Source organism: Opisthocomus hoazin, chromosome Z (assembly GCF_030867145.1).
Source record: "Opisthocomus hoazin isolate bOpiHoa1 chromosome Z, bOpiHoa1.hap1, whole genome shotgun sequence".
Taxonomy (NCBI): Eukaryota; Metazoa; Chordata; class Aves; order Opisthocomiformes; family Opisthocomidae; genus Opisthocomus; species Opisthocomus hoazin.
In genome coordinates, this window is record NC_134454.1 from 22,179,068 (window position 1) to 22,201,935 (window position 22,868).

At 38.9% G+C, this 22,868-nt stretch overlaps 1 protein-coding gene across 18 annotated transcripts in view; it reads left to right on the top strand.

Moving 5' to 3' along the window:
• Positions 1-22,868, top strand: part of LOC142358961 (uncharacterized) — a 140,896-nt gene that overhangs the window by 97,466 nt on the left and 20,562 nt on the right. For 9 of the 18 annotated variants that reach the window (XR_012761995.1, XR_012762001.1, XR_012761987.1 and 6 more), the window contains 3 exons: positions 1,596-1,720; positions 5,054-5,350; positions 10,600-10,708. Coding sequence is in view for 1 of the 18 variants with exons in the window: in XM_075411843.1 (XP_075267958.1) it covers positions 1,596-1,720; positions 5,054-5,082 (154 nt within the window). In the remaining 17 variants the exon portion in view is untranslated. Of the gene's footprint in view, positions 1-1,379; positions 1,536-1,595; positions 1,721-5,053; positions 8,690-9,193; positions 9,328-10,599; positions 10,709-11,849; positions 13,365-22,868 lie in introns of those variants that run through there. The other 9 variants (XR_012761989.1, XR_012761998.1, XR_012762002.1 and 6 more) reach the window with 9 other exon arrangements.

The following is a 22,868-nucleotide window of genomic DNA, read 5'->3' on the forward strand; positions in this document are numbered from 1 at the left end:
TTTCCATTTCTGTCTCTTTGGAGCACTGCAGTTTAAATAGTTTTGGTATAACCTGCCCTCTCTTTTTTTGCTTAAATGAGCAGTTGTCCTTTAAGTAGTAACTAGCTATTACCCTGTAGACATACTGTTGCAGAAATACTTTTTTTTTGAGTAATCTCTAACAGATATATATTTATTGAAATTGTCCTGGGAGAACAACAGTGGCAATGTAACAGTTAAGGGATAAGTAGGAGCTTTAGTACAAAGAGAAAAAATTAAAGTAACATCAACAAATAGAACAGGTTCTTTAGCTTCATTTGTAAGAGAATAAGAGGCAATTATTGGCAACCTTGTAAGAGCCACAAGACTTAACAATGCAAGTGGCATTGCTGTTTATCTGTCTTATGTGGGTGGAAGTGCTTGTTATTTGTGTATTTGCATTTCACCTGGCCCAGAGAGAGGAGGAGAGAGAGAGAAAGGGCCCACATATAATTCAAGAAAATATATTTTTTGTTTTTCAATTAGGTCTTGTGTTCCCTTACAGTACTGCAGTTGCAGACCTATTGCTGTGATGGAAAAAAAAAAAAAAAGAAAGGGAAAATAACTCGGAAAACAAATGCTACATTAATCTAACCAGTTTTATTACTTAGCATGCTACAGTAATTCCTTCAGACAAAAAGTTAGGGTTTGAGGGATTTTTGATGGTGGTGTATTTTGACCAGTATAATATCACAAACATGAGCAGAAGCTTCATGTGAAAACTGCAAGACCAGTCAGGATTTATGTTAAAAAAACATTTAATCTTGCATCTGCTAAATTCTGCATCATTGCTCTGATACAGAAAAAGAAAGGAAATAAAATACTGTTTGTCAAGTATAAGTAATCTTTTTCTGTGTAAAATTAAGTTGTAATTCAGCATATAAAATATATAAAAAAAAGGCTTGGAATTTAAAAGCGTGTTCAACAGCTTTCATGAAAGTAAAAATAAGGCTACTCTTTTGTGTCCTCAAGTAAGTTTTCAGGAATATAGTTAAAGACATAACTTTAGAATTCTTTTCATAAGACATAACTGAGAGTGTCAGAAATATATATTTCTGGTCTACATTAATAGTAAAATCTTCAGAGCATATCTCCTTTGTTGTTAAACTTTTTAACTCCTTCATGTACCAGAACTTAACAGATAAAAGCTAAAAGTTCAATGACATTAAAACTAAAGAACTGGACAATTCTAGTATGTATTGAAACTGATATGTTAAAAAATATGTTAATAATTATTTTATATTAAAATGTTTCCTTTTTGCATGTGTGTGGAAAAGTTTTTCTCTATTTCCAATGTTCTGTAAAGGATTACTCAATAGCGATTATACTTTGATCAAAAATCTTGTTTATTTTTCAACCAGTTTCAGCAGCCAAAAGATGGCACATCTCTTCTACGATTTTGAAGCCCTGTTCGGTTAAGATGTGCTGTGTCAATGAGCTCCTTATTTTCACATGTAGCTTCCTTCCATAAGGACAAGATGAAACATCTCCATGGAGAAATCGATGAGAGGCAAGTGGTCAGTCGCTTTCATTATTAATTGTTATAAACTGTAATTTTGTTTTTCTGTTTTCTTGAGACTCCCTTGGGAGAGTTCTCTTACAGGAATACCTGTCCTACTCACCTACAGAGGCATCTGCCATTTTTGGAAGGCATCTTTTACTTGTTTGGGAACAAGTAAAGATCATATTTCTTCTGCTGCTGGTAAGCCATATAAACAAGGCAGTTACGCAGGTGATCTTGACAGGCCTAGCAGTGCCATAGCAACACTGTTTCTGTGTACAGTCCTCCTGTCACATTTGTAGAATTGCTTTGAATATTTACAGATCAACATATTATTATAAAAGGGAAACTCCTAGACCCTTCCTTCACTATGCCTTCCCAGTCTTCTGCTCTGATAGCTATTATTTTCATCTGGAAAGTGTTTAAAAATGTTTTGTCATCTAAATCTCAGCCATATATTTTCTGAAGTAAATGATACTTTTAGATGTTTGGTTTATTGTGTTTTATATGCAAGGTTGAGAAATATAGTTTGATTTACATAAATGTTGTCAGTTTACAATATTCGAGATGTTTTTACAACAGCATCCAGAATTCACAGCACTGGCACTTTTCAGTTTTACAATGTCTTACAGTACTTCCAAACTAAAGGTATGTGATTACGAAAAAGTCATTATTTTGGCTACTTATGGGGAGACATAAGTTTGAAGGTTTCTTTTTTTTTTCTATAAATCCACTGAAACTTTCAGTGCATCGGATTCATTGGTCAGAAACTAAAAAGTCAGTATCTGTCAACATCTTATTGTAGTCTAATAACTACTTATCTCCTATATGTGGTAATCTACACTAGTTTCCTTATAACAACTGGAACATAGAACCAAAATAGTGTAACCAGGGTGATAAAATCAGTTGACCTTAAACATGAACAGGACTAACAGTAAACTACCGTGGCCTGAATGAAGACACTCCGCTGCTGAGTGCTGCCGTGCCAGACATGCTAGAACATCAGTATGAACCAGAGTCAAAGGCAGCCAAGTGGTATGCCACAACTGATACCGCTAATGCAGTATTCTGAATCCCTTTGGCAGCAGAGTGCAGGCCACAGTTTGTTTTCTGTTGGAGGGCCATCCAGTACACCTGGAATCAACTGCCCCAGGGTGGAAACATAGTCCCACCATTTGCCATAGACTGATCCAGAGTGCACAGGGTGAAGCTCCAGAACACCTGCAATATGTTGAAGACATCATCATGTGGGGCAACATAGCAGAAGTTTCTGAGAAAGCAGAGAAAATAGTTCAAATCCTTCTGAAAGACACTTTTGCCATAAAACCAAGTAAGGTCAAGGAAGCTGCACAGGAAATCCAGATTTTAGGAATAAAATGACAAGATGGACGTTATCAGATCCCAAAGGATGTGATCAATAAAACAGCAGCTATGTCTCCACCAACCAGCAAAAAGGAAACACAAGACTTCTTAGGTGTTGCGGGTTTTCAGAGGATGCATATTCTAAATTACAGCCAGATAGTAAGCCCTCTGTATTACTTGGAAGAAGAATGATTTTGAATGGGGCCCTGAGCAATGACAGGCATTTGAACAAATTAAATGGGAGATAGTTCATGCCGTAGCCCTTGGGCCCGTCTGGGCAGGACAAGATGTTAAAAATGAGCTCTACACTGCAGCCGGGGAGAATGGCCCAACCTAGAGTCTCTGGCAGAAAGCACCAGGGGAGACTCGAGGTTGACCCCTGGGGTTTTGGAGCTGGGGATACAAAGGATCCGAGGCCCGCTATTCTCCCACTGAAAAAGAGATTTCAGCAGCATATGAAGGAGTTTGAGCTGCTTCGGAAGTTGTTATCACTGAAGCACAGCTCCACTTAGAACCTTGACTGCCGGTCTTGGGCTGGATGTTCCAGAAAAGGGTCCCCTCTACACAGCATGCAACTGATGCTATGTGGAGTAAATGGGTTGCAGTGATCACATAGTGGGCCTGAATGGGAAACCCCAGTTGCCCAGGAATTCTGGAAGTGATCACGGACTAGCCAGAAGACAAAAAATTTGGAATATCGCCAGAGGAGGAGATGACATGTGCTGAAGATGCCCTAATGTACAATAAACTGCCAGAAAAGGAGAAACAACATGCTCTGTTCACAGATGGGACCTGTCACGTTGAACTAAAACATCGGAGGTGGAAGGCTGCTGTGTGGAGCCCTACACGACAAGTCATAGAAACTGCTGAAGAAGGTGAGTTGAGCCAGTTTGCAGTGGTGAAAGCCATCCAACTGGTTTTAGACATTCCTGAATGCAAGAAGTGGCCAGTGCTGTATCTTTACACTGACTCCTGGACGGTGGCAAATTCCTTGTGGGGGTGGCTACAGCAATGGAAGAAGAGCAACTGGCAGCTCGGAGGCAAACCCATCTGGACTGTCCCATTGTGGCAAGATATTGCTGCTCGGCTGGAGCAGTTGGTTGTAAAACTACATCATGTGGACGCCCACATCCCTAATAGTCAGGCCACTAGGAACATCAAAATAACCAGGAGGTGAATCAGGATGCCAAGGCTGAAGTATCTCAAGTGGATCTGGACTGGCAACATAATGGTGAACTATTTATAGTTCAGTGGGTCCATGACACCTCAGGCCATCGAGGAAGAGATGCAACATATATACGGGCTTGTGACTGAGGGGTGGAATTCACCGTGGACACTATTGCACAGGTTATCCATGAATGTGAAACATGTACTGCAGTCAAGCAAGCCAAGTGAATAAAACCTCAGTGGTATGGAGGACAATGGCTAAAATATAATTATGGGGAGACCTAGCAAATTGATTCTATCACAATCCCACAAACCTGCCAAGGGAGGCGACATGTGCTTACAACGGTGGAAGTAACAACCTGATGGCTGAAAAGCATATCCTGTGCCCCATGCTGCCACCCAGAACGCTATCCTGGGCCTTGAAAAGCAAGTACTATGGAGACACAGCACCCCGGAAAGAAAGGACTCATTTCCGAAGCAACCTCATAGACACCTGGGCCAAAGAGCATGGCGTTAAGAGGGGTATCACATCCTCTGTCCTGCACCAGCCACCAAGAAAACAGAACAATACAAAGGACTGCTAAAAACTACACTGAGAACACTGGTGGTGGAAACTTCAAACATTGGGATATATATTTAGCAAAAGCCACCTGGTTAGTTAACACCAGGGAATGTACCAATAGAGCTGGCCCTGCCCAGTCAAAACTTGCACGTACTGTAGAAGGGGATAAAGTCCCCATAGTGCACATGAAGAATACGTTAGGGAAGACAATCTGGGTAAGTCCTGCCTCAGGCAAAGGCAAACCCACAAACAGGATTGCTTTTGTACGAACATATGGGCGCATTTGATATAGGTTATGGGGAATTCTGACGCATACCTCAAGTAGATTTGATTTTGAGTGAGAATAGCCAGTAAATTAAATTGTATGATGCTAACTGCTAAATAACCCTGCCACTGTATGTCATCGTGATATGTTGCTACATGTCATATCAATCGTATTACAGTAAGAAACAACCAAATTAAAGAAGGATGAACTTAGAAGAAGCCGAGCAAAGTGCAGCTGTGATGAAACTAAACCTGGATTCAGCAACTGGCACCCAGCTATTTTCTTGAGATCTACATCTTCAAACCACAGACTGTGGGCATGGGCCATGCCAGATACACCAGCCACAAGCTGCAGGTGCAACATCATCTCTCCTGCCCTGAAAGACTGCTATGACAGATAAAGCCCAAAGTCACTGATTAAATGAACTCAATGGTCATTTTAGAGGGATTATCCACACTCTAACGGTATGATATCTGTAAGTACATATATATTTTTATATATATTAAAGATAGAAAAAGTGGTGGTGATTAATTGGAAGGAGTGGGGCGTGGGCATGAAGTAGATGGTATAGAATAAGGGGCGGATAATGCCCTGGGTTTGAATGGGAGAGGGTTACTTTTCACAAGAAACCAGGAGCATACACAGAGAGAACGGTTGACCAGAACTAGCCAACCAAAAGTGATATTTGATACTATGTAATGTCATGCTCTGTATTTAAGTTGGGATCTGGCTGGGGGAGTGTAATTTTGCTACTCAGGAGTGATTATCGTTATCTTCCTTTGCTGATCCGTTAAATTGTCTTTATCCCAAGCCAGAGAGCAGCCATGTGGTTCTTTGTTGCCAACTGGGGCTAAACCGTAACACAAGGGTACATCTTGCTTGCTCCAGACATTCCCTCTGGTCTCTGGGACCTGTAATTACCTGAAGGTAAAGAATGAGGCAAAGAAGGCATTGTGCAGCTCTGCTTTTTCGATGTCCTGTGCAACTGGCTTCCTCGCCTTATTCAGCAGTAGGCCCACATATTTCCTTGTCTTCCTTTTGTTATCTATGCACTTATTAAAGCCCTTCTTCTTGTCATTGATATCCCTCATCAGGTTCAATTCCATTTAGACAAAGTACTAGCCTCCAGTTTGAGGCCTCCCATAGAGGAAGAAGGGCAATAAATATGACCAGTGGAGGCCACTAAGCAGGTGGGACTGGATCCCTTGTCCTGTGAGGACTAGCTGTGGGACTGGGTCTGGTTCAGCCATGCTAAGGGACTGTTTTGGAATGCTTAACAGCATCTCCAGCACCGGTAGTCAGGCGTGGGGGAGACGCGACCAGGCTCTTCATAGTGGTGTGTGGTGGGAGGGTGACAGGCAGTGTTACAAGGTGAAACACAAGAATGTCAGGCTGGAGATAATGAGGAATCTTTTCCCCATGGAGATCTCCCAACCTTGGAGCCGAGGCCAAAGAAGGTTGGGTTATCTCTAGCATAGGAGGGTTTCACACTCCAGTTGGGAAGCCTGGTCTGACAACCTGGGTGAGCCTGCTCTGGGCACAGTCTGAGACTGGAGATGTCCCCAGGAGACCACCCTGCCAGCCTGAATTATCTTGTGATCCTACAGTCAAACAATATAACGTTCTTACAGCTACAAACTGACAAAGCCAGGATCCCAAGTTTCTTGAGACAACTGTTCAGTAATGAATTGACAAATCACTAGTGCATCCTATAAGAAAACTGTCAGACAGCATGACCTCAGTCTCCTTAGCCCAAATTCTTTGGCAGCTATACATGTATGAGAGCACTAATAAAGTGTTCTTTGCCATGGAAGACTTAATTCTTACTATCCATAGGTTTGTTTCTGCTGTGTAAGTAAACACATCCTCAATTGCTTTGCTAAATGAAGGACCGCAACAGTCAAAACCAATTCATGCACTTCACCATTCTGCCAATTTTGTATACCTTATGAATGAATGCTCGCAAGTAAACCCCACAAAACCAAACCAGTAAAAATTAGCTAAAATAAATACAAGCAAAGTATTTACCGTGATATATTGCTTTTATGCTTTGCACGCAGGAGTAAGAAGGAAATTTATCTCATCACAAAACTAAAACGCAAAGATAAGTTAAATGACTATTATAAGAAAGCTGGAGAGGGACTGTTTACAAGGGCATGTAGTGATAGGAGAGGGGATAATGGCTTTCAACTAAAAGCAGGTAGTTTGGGATTAGATACAAGAAAGAAATTCTTTACCATGACGGTGGTGAGGCACTGGAACAGGTTGCCCCAAGAGATGGTAGATGCCCCATCTCTGGAAGTGTTCAAGAACAGGTTGTATGAGGCTTTGAGCCATTTGGTCTAGTGGAAGGTGTTGGTGCCCATGGCAGGGTCGCTGGAACTAGGTGATCTTTAAGGTCTCCTCCAACCCAAAGCATTCTATGAGTCTATGATTCTATGCACGTCAGTGCAGAAGTATCTGAAGTGAATATATGTATTTCTCTTCTTTTTTCAAACTTACGCAAACTATTTTGTTCATTTTCCCCAAAGGGATTCTTTGAGACATCACTGGTGATCAGTTGTTTCCATGTAACTATCATCACCTTTGAAAAAGTCTGTCCCTATTTTTTTATTTTCCAAGAAGTGAAAAAAATGTCAGTTAAGAGTGGCTGGTAGCAATAAGAGATAGAGGAAAATAATCTTTCTGGATATTTCTGTTTTAGACAGTCTTTCAAAAAGGTCACACTGGTAAATGAGCATTTTAGCCAGACAAATGAAGCATAAGATTAATGATAAGACTTACTGGGGAAAATCTTCTCTTAACAGATGTGTCCACTTGGATGATGTGGTGAGGGAAGGAAAACCAGTGGTTCCGGACACTTCTTTAGCAACAAAGCCTTCTTAGTGATGTAGGTTGGCTAGAATAGGAGGTAGGCTGCTGAGCATAAAATGCAGCACAGTTTGGCAGAGATCCTGCTGTATTATGCAGTGTCAGGACACAGATTTCTTTAACCTCTTCCTTTTAAAATCACCTGGCCTAATTACACAGCAGAGGGCATAAATTGGTCTTTTTCACAACGATTTTTGCAAGGACAGTCAGAATGCTCAGCTACACAAAGTAAATCTCTTAACAAAGAGGCTAGAAACAGGACAGATTGGATCTATAGATTGAAGTTCGCCAGCTTTCTTCTATGGGGACACTGACGGTCTGCTTTAGTATGAAGAAGTGTGTTGAGGTGATGATTTGACTAATCTGAACTCATTAAGAACATTTTTAGAATGCGTGTGTAGGAAGAAATTTCTGTAGGTTCAGAACTACTGTTAATATAGGCACTGAAGGTTCATAATAATGTTGCTCTTACAGGAGGAATAAAAATAATTTGATTAAGACTGAGAAATAGAGTGCAGGAAGAGCATGATTCCATTTGATAGCTATTGATTTCATTTAGAATTGCTAAGTATGGGTAATTGGGTGGGTGGTGTGAATAACATTAGAAGATATGAATAACAAGGGCCTATGTTAAAGTTGTAATTTTAATAAATAGAAGAAGATTGAAATTTAATGACTGGAAGAAACTGAATAGAATTATGAAACACCTCTTGTAACTCTTTTAGTTTAACCCTGGTATCCTGGACGTAAAGGTTCAGTTTAAAATGACATAAAGAAAGTGTTCAGTACTTGACTGAAGTGGTAAATTTGGTCAGTCTTTCTTTTTTTCCTAGGGAGGAACCCTATACTTCCGTATCTGCGTAAAGACTAGATGAAGGCTAAAGGATCAGAAAAACAAATGACCATTTGTAATAAAGACTATTATTAAAATAATTTTTCATGACACACATTCTGCTGAAGTGTAATGGATTAAACTGTATGACTTATCATAAAAATCCTGCCTTGCAATCATCAGGATTTCACTGAAGTAAAGTTCAATCTGGCAGTTTTGCCGTACGATTTAAAGACACAGAAACTCTAATGTAGGAGAAACTGACGCTGGAGGTGGGGGGAAAGGAAAACAATAAAAGAAACAAAAAAAATCCCAGTATCAAGAAAAATCTGCACTCTGCAAATGCTAGTGTTCTCATTCTGCTTTTGAAGATTGCTAATGCTCAACCTTAAATACATATATGTATATATGGCACAGAAATAAGGAAAAAATCTAAGGGGGGAAAAAGAACGAAAACCAAAAAACCTAACCTTCCAGCAGCTAGGAACTCAAACTAACCAATTTCAATGATAAAACCCATAAATCTCTACTTCTACAGTGATGTATGCATATAGCTACAAAATCTAGATGTAACACACTTGAGACATGCAGTGGTGATATGTGTTACATTTGCAGATGCTACATGCCAAGTTGCACCAGAATGTGATAATTAGACATCATTGTTTCTTTAAGACACTCACATCTGCCCATAGGAACATAAATGTTTCACCTCTAAATCTGAAGATAAACATGTTCCTCCATTTAGTTAGGTAAGTTGTTTGCTACTACAATATGCTTTTATTTAATTGCCACAGGACTTCTGAAAAATTCAGAAGAAGACAAACATAAACAAAACAGTATATATGACTCTTCTTTGAAAGTAAAATCCATTTTTTTATAATCTGCACTACCTATTCATTTCTCCTGCACTATACCTTACTTTCTCAGAGAGATACCTTTTACTTGCTCTTCACTTCCATAAATTGTCAACACAGCAGATTCCTGTGAATAGGCAGGTTCATATATGTATTGTACAGGAACACAGACTTCAAATAGGCTTCCTCAAGATCCTGAATAACTTGTAGGAATCCTAGTTTTAACCATTAGAATACAATAATTTAAATCATCACCAACTAGTGGGAATAGCTATGCAGTTATTTTTGAAGTGGGATATGCAGCCCAGCTTGAATTTTGTTTTAAATCACTTTCTAAGCAGGTAAGATTCGTTGTTGTCTGAGTTCTCATGTATTCTAATATAGTGTTAACCCATTCTCATGAATTCCCCAGATTCAAGCAAAGATACGCAGGCAACTCTGAACTAATAAAATTTGCTGGAGCTCTTTCACATAAAAAAGACCTTAGAATTTCTGATGTAGTGTGATCAATATAGTTAAATCTGAGGGTGGCAAGTGTCTCCAGTATAAGGGCATTTGTCATAGTGACCAAAGTAAATTACATTTTCCTGGTGCTTGAGATTTTTTTGTAAGTATCACGTATATTTTAGACGTTGAAGTGTATTAATAGCTATTCTTGCACTCCTACTAGTACTACGACAAGAATGAAGTGAACTGCAAGCACTCTTGCTAATGTTTGGAGTATGGTTATGAAATATTTCACGTTGCTCTAATCTAATCAGTTGTGCAAGCTGTGCCTCCACAGTACATATACATCTAGATACTCAGCAAATTGTGATTTTCCAAGAAAAAGAGAAAGATTCTTTTTTATGGTAGATTTATTGAAATTTTGGATTAAAACTGTTTCCTGGTACTTAAGGCATTTATGTTTTTGACACTAAGTTCTGCAATTCATTCTTTCTGGTGACAGAAAAGAGGTTGATAGTGAAGGTTCAACTAGTTCCTAACATAAAAAATGCACTCTTTAGTATAACGGATGAGAGAAATTACATTAAATGAGTATTCCACAACTAGAACAGGCTTTTTTTGCATTACTGGATTAATGGGTAAATTCCAGTGCTAGGTTACAAGATTTTAATATGACAAACTGAAATTTGTGGTGGTCTTTCTTTTGTTGGCATTTTTAAGGTGCAGTAACATGATCATAATCATCAACAGCAACTAGGATCTGTGTTGCAGGGAATTAAAGAAGAGAAAAAATCACATGACAATAGCCTCTCTATACCCCAAGTTAAAGGTACTGTATATTGTCTTCTGAAGTCATCAAATCACACTGAAGATTTACCGTATCATTTGACTTCCAGTTAACATTTAAAAGTAAACAGTCTTCTCAGCAGTAAAACGCAGGCACACACACACACACACACACAATGAAACCAATTAACTTCAGACAAGAGGTACAGTGCAACATCAGTTAGCACTTGACACTTGTACATTACTGGATAGATTTTTAAGATACACTGATAATAATTTTTGTACAGAGAAGAAGCGATTGTCCTTTCAAAACCTTTCCAAGTTTTACCATAGACTTATAAACAGGTGAAAATTCCTCATTACAGAGATATTTATAATATCCTTCCCATCATGGATTTAATGGTTCATACCCACTGAATAATGTTCTAGCTCACATTTATACATAATCTCTCTGTGTAGTGGTAGTGGTGGGAAAAGTGTATGTATGGATTGTTACATATTTCTTTCTAAATATATTGACATATATTTTGACAGTGGCTGTGATGGCAGTGTTGTACAGTGTACTGTAGCACATAAGAATTTTTTGTCTGTTTTAAAGGGACGTTTTAGCCCTGCCACTTAAAGAGAAAATAAAATAAATAAATAAAGAAAATAGGAAAATGGGTATAGTAGTGGGTAGGAAACTTACAACAGGTACTTAGATCTGTTATTCCCCATGTAACCTTCTCCCGTTGCCTCTTCTGTCACCCTCTCTCTTGCTACCATTGCTTATATCCTGTATTTTGATGGTCAACTCTTTGAAGGACAAACTGTTTCTCACTCTCTGTCATAGTGTGACTTCAATCTTTGGAAGCTGATGCACTGCTGTTTCTTTAAAATGAAAATTATGCAGACTGTAATAAATATTACTACTGGAAATACGGGTTTCATCTGCATTGAATTTCAGTACACATTCCAGTGCAAGCCTGTCAATGACTGGCTAGTCCATCAATTAGTCCAACTACTAAACAAATGGAGTTTTCTAATATTCCTTCCTGTATGAGAATTTAGTTCAAAATACTGCCCTGTGTTTTTCTTCTCTAGCAAGACGTGGGATTTTTGGCCAGTACTGCTAATAATCTTGTAATATTAGACACTCATGAAGCAGACTATTTCCAGTCCAAGACTTAATGTTTCTCTTACAGGGAACAAGAATCGTTTTGAAAGAAACACTGAGAAGGGAAGTCACCGTTACAAGTTAAGAAGAGATCAGACAGCTAGTTTCTCTGAGTTCCCATGACTTTTTGAGCAATCTTTGCTTGCTGATGCATTATTTGGTCAAGGAGCAAGAACCACCTTGTAAATAAGCATCCATTTGTTCGTTTGCTGTTAAAATATTCTATTCATCTTTTTCACTAGAAGGAGCACAGCAGTAAATAAATAAAATTAGTAAAAGCTAAATAATATTATAATTCCATATTTAGTACAAAAGATACAGCAAGTAGCAAAACTACCTCTTTACACATGTTTTAACTACTACTTTTCCTTTACCACCTTCACTATTAGATAAACATATGATGTCCTGAAAAAAAAATCTGTTCCAGGCCCTGTTTCTATTAATTTTTACAGATTTCAGTAGCTTCACTGCAACACGACAGATCTGCTTGTGACAGTATGGCTACTCATGTCCCTAGCTTTTTGTAGCCTAAACATATACAGGAATTTCAAAGCTGCTATCATGAACTGGGCAACAACACCTGAACTTGAATGAATAAATTATGACAGACTATCAAGTGACAGGCAGGTGATTCAAGATTATTATAGTCCCATAGGTTATTTCAAACTTACCTCTCTTTTGTCACATTCTATAATATGTAGCCCTCGGTGCGAGGTCTAGAGTTGTGTTTCTGTTGGAGGCTATACTAACTCAGACAGTAAGAGCATAAATTAAGAAATGTACTGGTGATCAACAGACATCATAGACCCTATTTTTAATTGTTCGTATATCTGTATACGTGTGTCCTCAGTTGGCAGTTTTGCAAGTACTTAACCACAGACTTTATGTTAAATAGAGCTAAAAACATTCTGTAAGGGCATCAACCCAGAGTTGAAAACCTTAGATTTCTTTAGAAAGCTATCCATTTATTAGGATTGTTGAAGAAAACCCAACACATTGTTAATCAGAAATACATATGAACTACTAATAAAATGATTAAGTCAGGTAGAGAAAATATGTGCATGATGTACATACATTTAATGCATAATACAATATCTGATCAACAAGTCATACGGTCAGAAAGTCCTTTTTTTAAAAGGAATACATTAAAACGTCTCAACAAAGAAGCATTAATTTATCAAGGTGAAATGTAATTAGTGACTCCAAAGAGCAACGTAGTCATATGCAACTTGAAAATTCTATGAGCTATTCGCTTCAAGTAGGCATCTCCATTAAGATTTGGAGCACCCAAACTCAAGTTGAAAAAAAACAATAAAGAACTGGGCAAAAAATAAAATACAGAAAATAGAAAGCAAAATCCACTTTTCAGAAATCTTACTTACAGATCACATTACAAGATCATTCAGTGAGATAATTTTCTTGTGGAGTAGATCTGACATAGTTCTCCCTTGTGTTTGGAAGAGTGACATTCTGTACCTGTAAGATGATTTAATTATATACGAAAATATTATGAATCACAGTCTTGAATACTATTCAACAGCACACTTTCTCAAAATACATATTTCCAAATAAGGAAAGTCATCTTTCAGAGTAAATTCATTCAGCTTCCTGGATTAAATTGATATGCATAAGCATTGTGGAGAAGAGAATTACCCCCTGGCATTAAACCCAATCTCCACAGATGGTCCTTTTGATCTGTTAATCAGATTTCCTGTATCCTTAGACAATATCTTAATTACTCATGCCCTCACATAAAAAAAAAAAAAGAGAGAGAGAAAAAGATATTAAATTATTCTTAAGGAGGCAGCAATAACAATTTATAAGCTTTTCACAATACTGCAAAAGTATATTAAACATAGTTCACCGGGACAAAAGAGCTACATTTAATAACAAAAATTATGCTGAAAGTTTTGCATGTTTTTCATTACCATATTTTCTGTATAAATTCTAGATCGAAAGTCCTCTGGAATTGTATTCATATCTTGGAAGCTTTCTGCTATGACATTTCCAAAGTATGTGGATTAATGTGGTGAAATCTGCATATGTAACGCAAAACTATTCCATGTAGCACAGGCTTTCTGGGTTTCCCACTGAACAGCATAAAATCTGTTGGTTCTGTTTCCACAACTCTTGTAACACCTTTGAAGATAGTCAGAGACTTTAATGAAAACACACTGTCTTTTTTTTTCTCCTATGATTTATTAGATAGCCACCACTGCTACACCTCTGGGTCCAGTACTTTTGCCATTAAGGCAAGAAAAGATGCAAGACACAGGCTACCAGACTTCCATTCTGTCTATATAGCCAGGAGAACATTCTTTTTGTTTATGCTAGTTGGAGGATAGTTGGTTATTTGATGTGCATAGAACTATTAACATATCTCTTCAACAATCAATTAGTATTTGATTATAATAGCTTGGTTCCTTTGCTTTGCTCCTCAGTTTGTAGGATTTCCAGCAGATCTAATAGTAAAGGTAACATTTTCACCCTTACTGATAATTTCACATGATTAATTTATGCATACAAAGAACCATGCAGGAAGGACAGAATATGACTATTCTATTTAGAATCAAATGAAGCAGCCTACGTGCCTGATAGTTTGTAAAAAAAAATTGACTCAGCAACTATAACTACATTATATGCACCTGTTTATAATGTTGATTTCAAATTGTCAAACAGCTGCCAATATTAGAGTACATACTCTTAAATGCAGGCATGTATCTGCCAATTACTGTGTTATCCAAACACACTTTTCATATCAGTCACTAAAGTCTTAAGAAGCATCTTGAAATTCAGGATGATGTAATGGCTGTGATTAGGTAAAAATCATTATCTGAACCATAACATATTCTGCAGGATATCCCTTTATCTCTCAATTCTCTCCAGAGCTGATAGTTCTAAACTGAGATTATTGCAGCCAGCAACATGTATTATTTGAACATTCACACATATATTATTCTGTTAAAAGGAGTGTGTGTCTTTGTGTGTGTGTGTATTACAATCTGACTTAGGTATTAGACAAAAAATCCAAAATTGAACCAGAAGGACAAAACCAGAACAGGAAGTGAGAGGACTATATCTGTTAAAGCTTTATAGAACTAAAGCAAAAGATACGTACCAGTTAATTCCCTGGGTCACTATAGAAATAATGGATACCAGTATTGTTAGGTGCATGTCACGTTAAATTTGACCTTTAGCTAAAGTGTACAGGCCAACCACGTAGAAACCACATTTGGTCCTACATTTCATTTTGTGTATGGAAGAAATTGTGGATTCTCTGGTCATTTCTCCAACAATGACAGTAAATTTTTTCACAAACATTTTAGACAAAACTTTCGCTATGATGCTTAAGAAGCCAGAACACAATATTTTGTTGTTCAAGTCTAAAAATATTTTTATTAGTAAAAGTAATACCAACAGCACAGCAATAACAGAAAAAACAACAAAAAGTAAACCTTTCCTTCCTTAGCATATGTGTACCACAAGATACATGTATATGCTGAAGGACTAGAAAGTATGATCTTATTTTTATTGAGCACAAAATAACTGGAGCTAATATAACAGTTCAGGTAGAAACTGTATGCAGCGTGTACAACTGGTAGACTCAGAAGCATCAGAAGGCTAGAAACATTTAGACATCTGTATGTATTTGTTACTTGCTTAAATAGTGTTCTGGCTGTTCACAAAACTGAGTATAATGACATATGCATTGAAGTCATATTAGTTTTATTTTTTGTTTGTACTTCTAAAACTACAACTAGCATAATCATTGTTTGGTCTTCAGGCTGGTATTTTCATGCCTGGTGAAAGGAAGATATCACTGCATGTAAGAGTGGCTCTGCTGGTTGCAACGTACTTTTGCTGTTGTATCGACACAAAGACTCAAATTAATTGACTGAACTGAGTGAGAAGTCCATACACAGTACTCAGGAAATCCTGAAAACATGGATTCAATTAAGACAGCTTCCCACAATTGCTCTGTCAGCTAAAGATCTTGCAGGAGGCCAATTCCTCGTTTGCCTCAAACATTACCTTCATGCCTTACTTCAGTTCTATCTCACATTGTTTTCCTGGTTTCTTCTGATTGTTTAATCTTTTATTTTGTCATTTTTAGGTTTTGTTTTGATTTACGCCATGGCAATTCATATGCCAATGGTACTGTGGCTGATATTTGAAAATTCAAACACAGTGTAAATGTCTATATTTATGAAAGGATTCAAGTTTCTCTAGTAACTTATTTATCTTTTCCTTTATCAAATTGCATAGGATTTTGATGTTAATGTTCCTTAAGGTTATACATTGTAGGCTTTGAAGTTTATGGTACATTTCACAGAATCACAGAATCACAGAATGGTAGGGTTTGGAAGGGACCTCTGTGGGTCATCTAGTCCAACCCTCCTGCCGAAGCAGGGTCGCCTACAGCAGGCTGCAAAGGACCTTGTCCAGGCGGGTCTTGAATATCTCCAGAGAAGGAGAATCCACAACCTCCCTGGGCAGCCTGTTCCAGTGCTCCGTCACCCTCGGAAGAAATTCTTCCTCATGTTCAGACGCAACTTCCTGTGCTTCAATTTGTGCCCTCTGCCCCTTGTCCTGTTGCTGGGCACCACTGAAAAGAGCTTGGCCCCATCCTCCTGACACCCACTCTTCAGATATTTATAAACATTAATAAGGTCCCCTCGCAGCCTTCTCTTCTTCAGGCTGAACAAGCCCAGCTCCCTCAGCCTTTCCTCATAGGACAGATGCTCCAGTCCCCTCATCATCCTCATAGTCCTCCGCTGGACTCTCTCCAGTAGCTCCTCATCTTTCTTGAACTGGGGAGCCCAGAACTGGACAGGTAGTCCAGATGGGGCCTCACCAGGGCAGTGTAGACGGGAAGGAGAACCTCCCTTGACCTGCTGGCCACACTCTTGTTAATGCACCCCAGGATCCCATTGGCCTTCTTGGCAATAAGGGCACACTGCTGGCTCATAGTCAACCTGTCATCCACCAGGATACCCAGGTCCCTCTCCACAGAACTGCTCTCCAGCAGGTCCACCCCAAGCCTGTACTGGTGCATGGGGTTGTTCCTCCCCAGGTGCAGCACCCTGCTCTTGCCCTTGTTGAACTTCATCAGGTTCCTCTCTGCCCAACTTTCCAGCCTGTCCAGGTCACGCTGAATGGCAGCACAGCCTTCTGGTGTATCTAACACTCCTCCAAGTTTGGTGTCATCAGCAAACTTACTGAGGGTACATTCTAACTCTTCATCCAGGTCATTGATGAAGAAGTTAAACAAGACTGGGCCCAGTACTGGCCCCTGGGGGACATCACTAGTTACAGGCCTCCGACTAGACTCAGCGCCGCTGATGACAACCCTCTGAGTTCTGCCATTCAGCCAGTTCTCAATCCACCTCACCGACCACTCATCCAGCCCACACTTCCTCAGCTTCCCTAGGAGGATGTTGTGGGAAACCGTATCGAAAGCCTTGCTGAAGTCGAGGTAGACAACATCCACGGCTCTCCCTTCGTTTACCCATCCAGTCATGTCATCGTAGAAAGCTATCAGATTGGTCAGGCATGATTTCCCCTTGGTGAATCCATGCTGACTACTCCCGATAACCTTCTTTTCTTCCACTTGCTTCATGATGACCTCCAGGATGATCTGCTCCATCACCTTTACCGGGATGGAGGTGAGGCTGACGGGCCTGTAGTTCCCTGGGTCCTCCTTCTTGCCCTTTTTGAAGATTGGAGTGACACTGGCCTTTCTCCAGTCCTCAGGCACCTCTCCTGTCCTCCAGGACCTCTCAAAGATGATGGAGAGTGGCTCAGCAATGACATCCGCCAGCTCCCTCAGCACTTGTGGGTGCATTCCATCGGGGCCCATGGATTTGTGGGCATTTAGATCACTTAAGCGATCCGTGACGCAGTCCTCCTCGACCAAGGGAAAGTCATCCTCTCTGTAGGCTTCTTCTCTTACCTCCGGGGCCTGGCATTCCTGAGGGCCTGCCTTGGCACTGAAGACTGAAGCAAAGAAGGCATTCAGCAGCTCTGCCTTCTCCGCATCCTCCATCACCAGGACACCCGCCTCATTCAGCAGTGGCCACACATTGTCCCTAGCCTTGCTTTTGCTGCTGATGTAGTTGAAGAAGCCCTTCTTGTTGTTTTCAACATCCCTTGCCAGATTCAATTCCAGGTGGTCCTTGGCCTTTCTCGTTGCATCTCTGCATGCTCTGATCACATTCCTGTATTCTTTCCAAGTGGCTATTTTCCTCTGTGTTTACTGAAAAACGCGTGCCCTTTTTGCCTAAGTAAAACACAAAGATGTTAAATTCTGTAATAATCTGCAAGTGCATTTGTTATGAAGTGTTTAGTGTCCTAATCCTGCACACAAAAAATAAGCCAATTAATTAAGTAGTGAATCATTTGAGGTGCTGGCAAGAAATATTGCTGTCATATGGCCTATTTATGGTATCTACACTGCTTAGTCTGAAAAATGTGCGGCAGCACCTGTCATGTCTTAACTTTTCCACTATCCCACAAATTCTATTCAGAAATTAAATACAAATTCAATGTTGTGGCTGGATTGCCCATTATCTTGGGTGTCACTAATTGTAAGTAGCAAACATATACATATTTAGAATTTTACATCAGCAAAAAATAACTGGAGCTAATATAAATTCTATAAAAATTTCAAATTTTATCTCATCAAAAGGAGGTGTATGGCAACTGCATAATACCAGTAACAGGAAAAAAAGTAGAATGACAACTTCATCATCAAGCAGTAAACAATTAAGATGCCAGCTGTAATACTTCCCATCGGGTAGCACAGTCTATATACTTCAGTACAATGAAAGGGGATGGAAGTAGATCAGGAACATTTGACTCTTTTTCAGGTACTGCAAAAAGACCAGTCCCTATCCAAAAGTAATGCTGCTGTAATCTTGGAGAGACTAACAAAAGTCTTGAAGACTTTTGTTATATCCCATTAAAGTAATTAAAAAATAAGAACAAATTCCTAAGGAATTGATGAAATTGTAAACCAGTATTTTTTTAATCCTTTAAAAAAAATTACTTTCCCCCACATAGACATCTCTAATTTTGGTGTACAGAGTTAGATTACATAAGGATTCTAATAGTGTAAGTCAGTTCAAGAGGCCTATGGCATTTGATAAAGTTGAAAGTCTAACACAGGAATTTGTTTACATCTCTTATACTAATATAGCATGCTATATAATCATTAAGCCCAAATACTTTACTGGCAAACAGATGTCCATAGATTCTCTATGTTTCCTGAGGCAATAATTACAACACAACCAACCAGCGTGTCCATCTTAGCTGCACCTAGATCAACTTTCGGAAGATGTGGTTATCAGAAGTGGAGACACAGGAAGTGGTGCAGAGGAGCACAGGCATGGGCTGATAAGCAAAGGGGCCAGACCTGGCAATGGAGACCCTATGGCTACAAACAGTGCTCTGGGTCTCCATTAAAGAACCGCAGGCCAGGATTGGAAGAAGTGAAGTTCAGGTGGAAACAAAGAGGAAACATAAATAGCATCTGACACATGCAGAAGGCACCACAAATAGTAAAATCAGATGTAACATGAACTCACAGACCAGCGGAGAAAACACAAAATCTAAAGGTATATTAGGAAACATCTAAAAGTGACCTCAAGCACATTGTAGACTGAGGAAGAAGAAACCCATAGCAACACCATACTCCTGGTTGAAGGACTCACGCAGATGACAATTTGTTGTACACCTTTTCTCCTGTCCCCCTTCTCATAATGCCAGGATGATGTCATGAACCTTAGGACCTCCAGAGGAACAGTGGAAAAGTGAGCAGGACAGTAGGAAAAGTGAGAGTTACTAGGAGGTGTATGTATAGCATATTTAACCTTATTATTACTGAAATTATGTCCTGCATAGTACAATATCTTTTTTTTTATTCCTTTTTTTTCTTTTTCTGTAATAACTAGGTCTAGAATAATAATAATTTTTGAACTAGAGTTTCAATTTTACCAACAATAAATTCTTGGCTTTATATACAAAATATGTCTGCTCATAGCAGGATTTTGAGCATAATAGATGTAACCTAGGGAAATAACCAGAAAAAGTAGGTGAAATGGCAAATGATTGGATGACATCAGAAAAAGTAATACTTGATTGCACAGCCACAAAAAGTTGAGATCAGGCCACTAGCACCATGAACACTGGATCATAAATCTTTGGGGATGCTGGGCAAGGGAAGGTGCACTGAAGACCCTGGAGGACCACCTGTCAACAGGCCTGGTGGTGGTGTGGGAGCACAGGAGCTGCAAGACAGGAAGCATCAGAGGTACTTCCTCATTTTCACTGTACCTTGGACAGCATAAGCAAAATGTAGTGCACAGATTCAGCCAGTGGCACACCCCCCCCCCTCCCCCCCCCCCCCCCCCCCGTGCTTATGGCTGATCTGAGCTCCTCACCCACTGGGGAAAGTGTGTTGGAGACCAACATCTGCTGGGCAGCCATGCAGTGGGTTGTAGGTAGAGCTTAAAAGTGATGTCATGTGTAAATGGAGAGGGTGTGTGTGCTGTGCTAGTAGCAGTTGCCATTTAAGGAGGGCTTAAAGGAGTTTACTAAAATTTATTATTTTTTATAGCTTTTTACTTACTAAAATGGTAATTGAACAAGCATTGGAATAAAGGAAAGGCTCGCCTGTTTCTGTGGCATAACCACCCCCACAGTAATTGACCAGCTGCCAAACAACAACATAACAAAATTTGGTGCACAATGTGTGCCAGAAGACATCAAAAGTTTTGAGAGCTGAAAACTGATCCTTGTGTTCCAGCGCCAAAGCTTCCTGAGCAAGTTGGTATGGAATGTTACCAAGACAGAGCTGCCCAAGACAACACAGGAAGTTTTAGAGAACTTCGTTTGCTAGATAAACTCTCTATTAGCATCCAGTTTGGCTTGGGTTTTCCCTTAAAATTAAAGAAAATAAAAAGGAAAACAAGAGAATCACAGTTTCAGATTGAGATTTTAATATGAATAGAATTAAAATGTTACAAAGTATGGCAAAGGAGAAAGAGGATAAGAGGAGGAAGAGTTATTATACACATTTGTGCTATAGGGGAAAAGAAAAATTGGTTTTCTGCCTCTCTTCCATTTCACATGGAATGGTCAATGAAGTCAACTGTGTTAGAAAAATAATACAAGCTTCATTTTAAAAAAGAACATATGAAGTCACACTAGACATGACATAGAGAGGCTTCATACTGTGTTTTTTTCTGAGAGCTAAACAATATTCTGTCTTGCTTTTCCAGCAATTTTTTCTGTCCTTTCTATCCCTTTAATTTTTCCTTTTTAGTCTGATATAAGTACTTTTTTCTCCTATTATTATTTCATCTTTCACTCTCCCTTCCATTTTACCTACATCACCACCTCCCAGGCACCCTTGTTTAATACAAGGGAAGGAAGTTTATTGCTATCATTCCTTTCTTTATTGCTTTAAAAAAGTGGGTCAGCATATACAGAACACAAAACCTGCTTAAGCTTTCCAACAGCATTCTTATGGTTTGTCTTACTTTAGTGTAAAACTGTTTACAGATTTTCTTTACAATGTTGCTGCTGAGAAGAAAGGTGTATACTCCTCACTGCACATAGAATTTTGAAAAATTTTCCTTTATTTTTGGTGGTAAACTTCTCAGTATCTTTGCTCAGAAAATTTGAAAAAAGGAAATTTTTCTTGTCTGTGGATTCAGATGGATTTCTGTAAAACTCTGTCAAAGCAAATAAGATAATATTTAGAAAGGGAGCATTGTAGCACTTGCTAGGCTATACAGGTGTTCAGAATGTATTGTCTTCAGAAAGAAGGAAAGCAACAGGCAAATGTTTTCCCAGTTGTAAAGTTTTTTGGTTTGTTTTGTTTTTTTTTTTCCACTAGCAGTGGTTTATTACTGCCTTATTATGAAGAGCTGCAAAGGGACGCTTCAGTAGTGATTGCTGGAAATTGTTGATGTTACTCTGGAGTGTAGTAGAATGGTGATACTGACAAAGAAAGTGCATATTCATTTCTCAGTCGAAATGCTTCCTGATTCCTGACAACTTCTGAACTCATTTCTAAACAATTGTTCCTATACAACATTGTTAAAAAGACTGCCAAGTCAATCTTTGAAAACTTATAGATCCCTGCATTTATTCTCCTCTTATAAAAGAGGATATGGTGTTGCACAGTGCCTTCTCTGATTTCATCACTGGTTGCTGGATTAGGAAGGGGAAATCTAAATACTTGCATACTCACTTATCAATAGGAGTTTTATGGTTTTTTTTGTTTGTTTGTTTGTGGTTTGTTTTGCTGTTGTTGTTTGTGGTGGTGGTTTGATTTTTGGGGTTTTTTTAAGTGGACAGGATGAAAATGGTTCACTTCTTTCATTCTGCAATAATGCCAGTACTGCGTTTCTAATTAACAGCAGCAGTGAAGAGCTCACAGAGAAGACATTCTTTTCGGTTTTGTGTTTAAATCTGAATAACTCAAATATTATTTTGGCTAGGATTTACTACTGGGTAAACCTGAATATGATGGTGGTCATGCATATGTTTCTTGTGAGTGTCTTTTGCCTGAGGGAGCCAATTATGCTGGCAAAACTAAAAAGTAGCCTGGTCTTACTAAGTATTTCCACTATCCAATAATTTAATTACCTTGCAAATAAAGGATCTCACATTATTTTCGTCTCTTAAATGGTTCTCTGTGGCACTGAATTTAAAAAAAATCAGGAGCAACACAAGGGAAAAAAAGCCCAAACTCAACCAAAACCCGCTCATAACCAAGACAGTTTTCATCCCCCAGCTTCATTCAAGTGTGTGTTTCTGAGGAAGAGAGATTTAAAAAAAAAAAAAAAAAAAAGACTAGTGTGGTATTTTTTATTTATCCCAAAATCACGCAATCTGTGTTTGTTCTAACTGTTAGCTGGCAGAACTCAACTTTGTTTCATTGTACTGCTAGATCTCGGAATTTTGGAACTGTGATTCAATAATAGGTGCTACGACACCAGAGGTGAAGCACTTCAATGGATGTGCTTGGTTTCTTTTA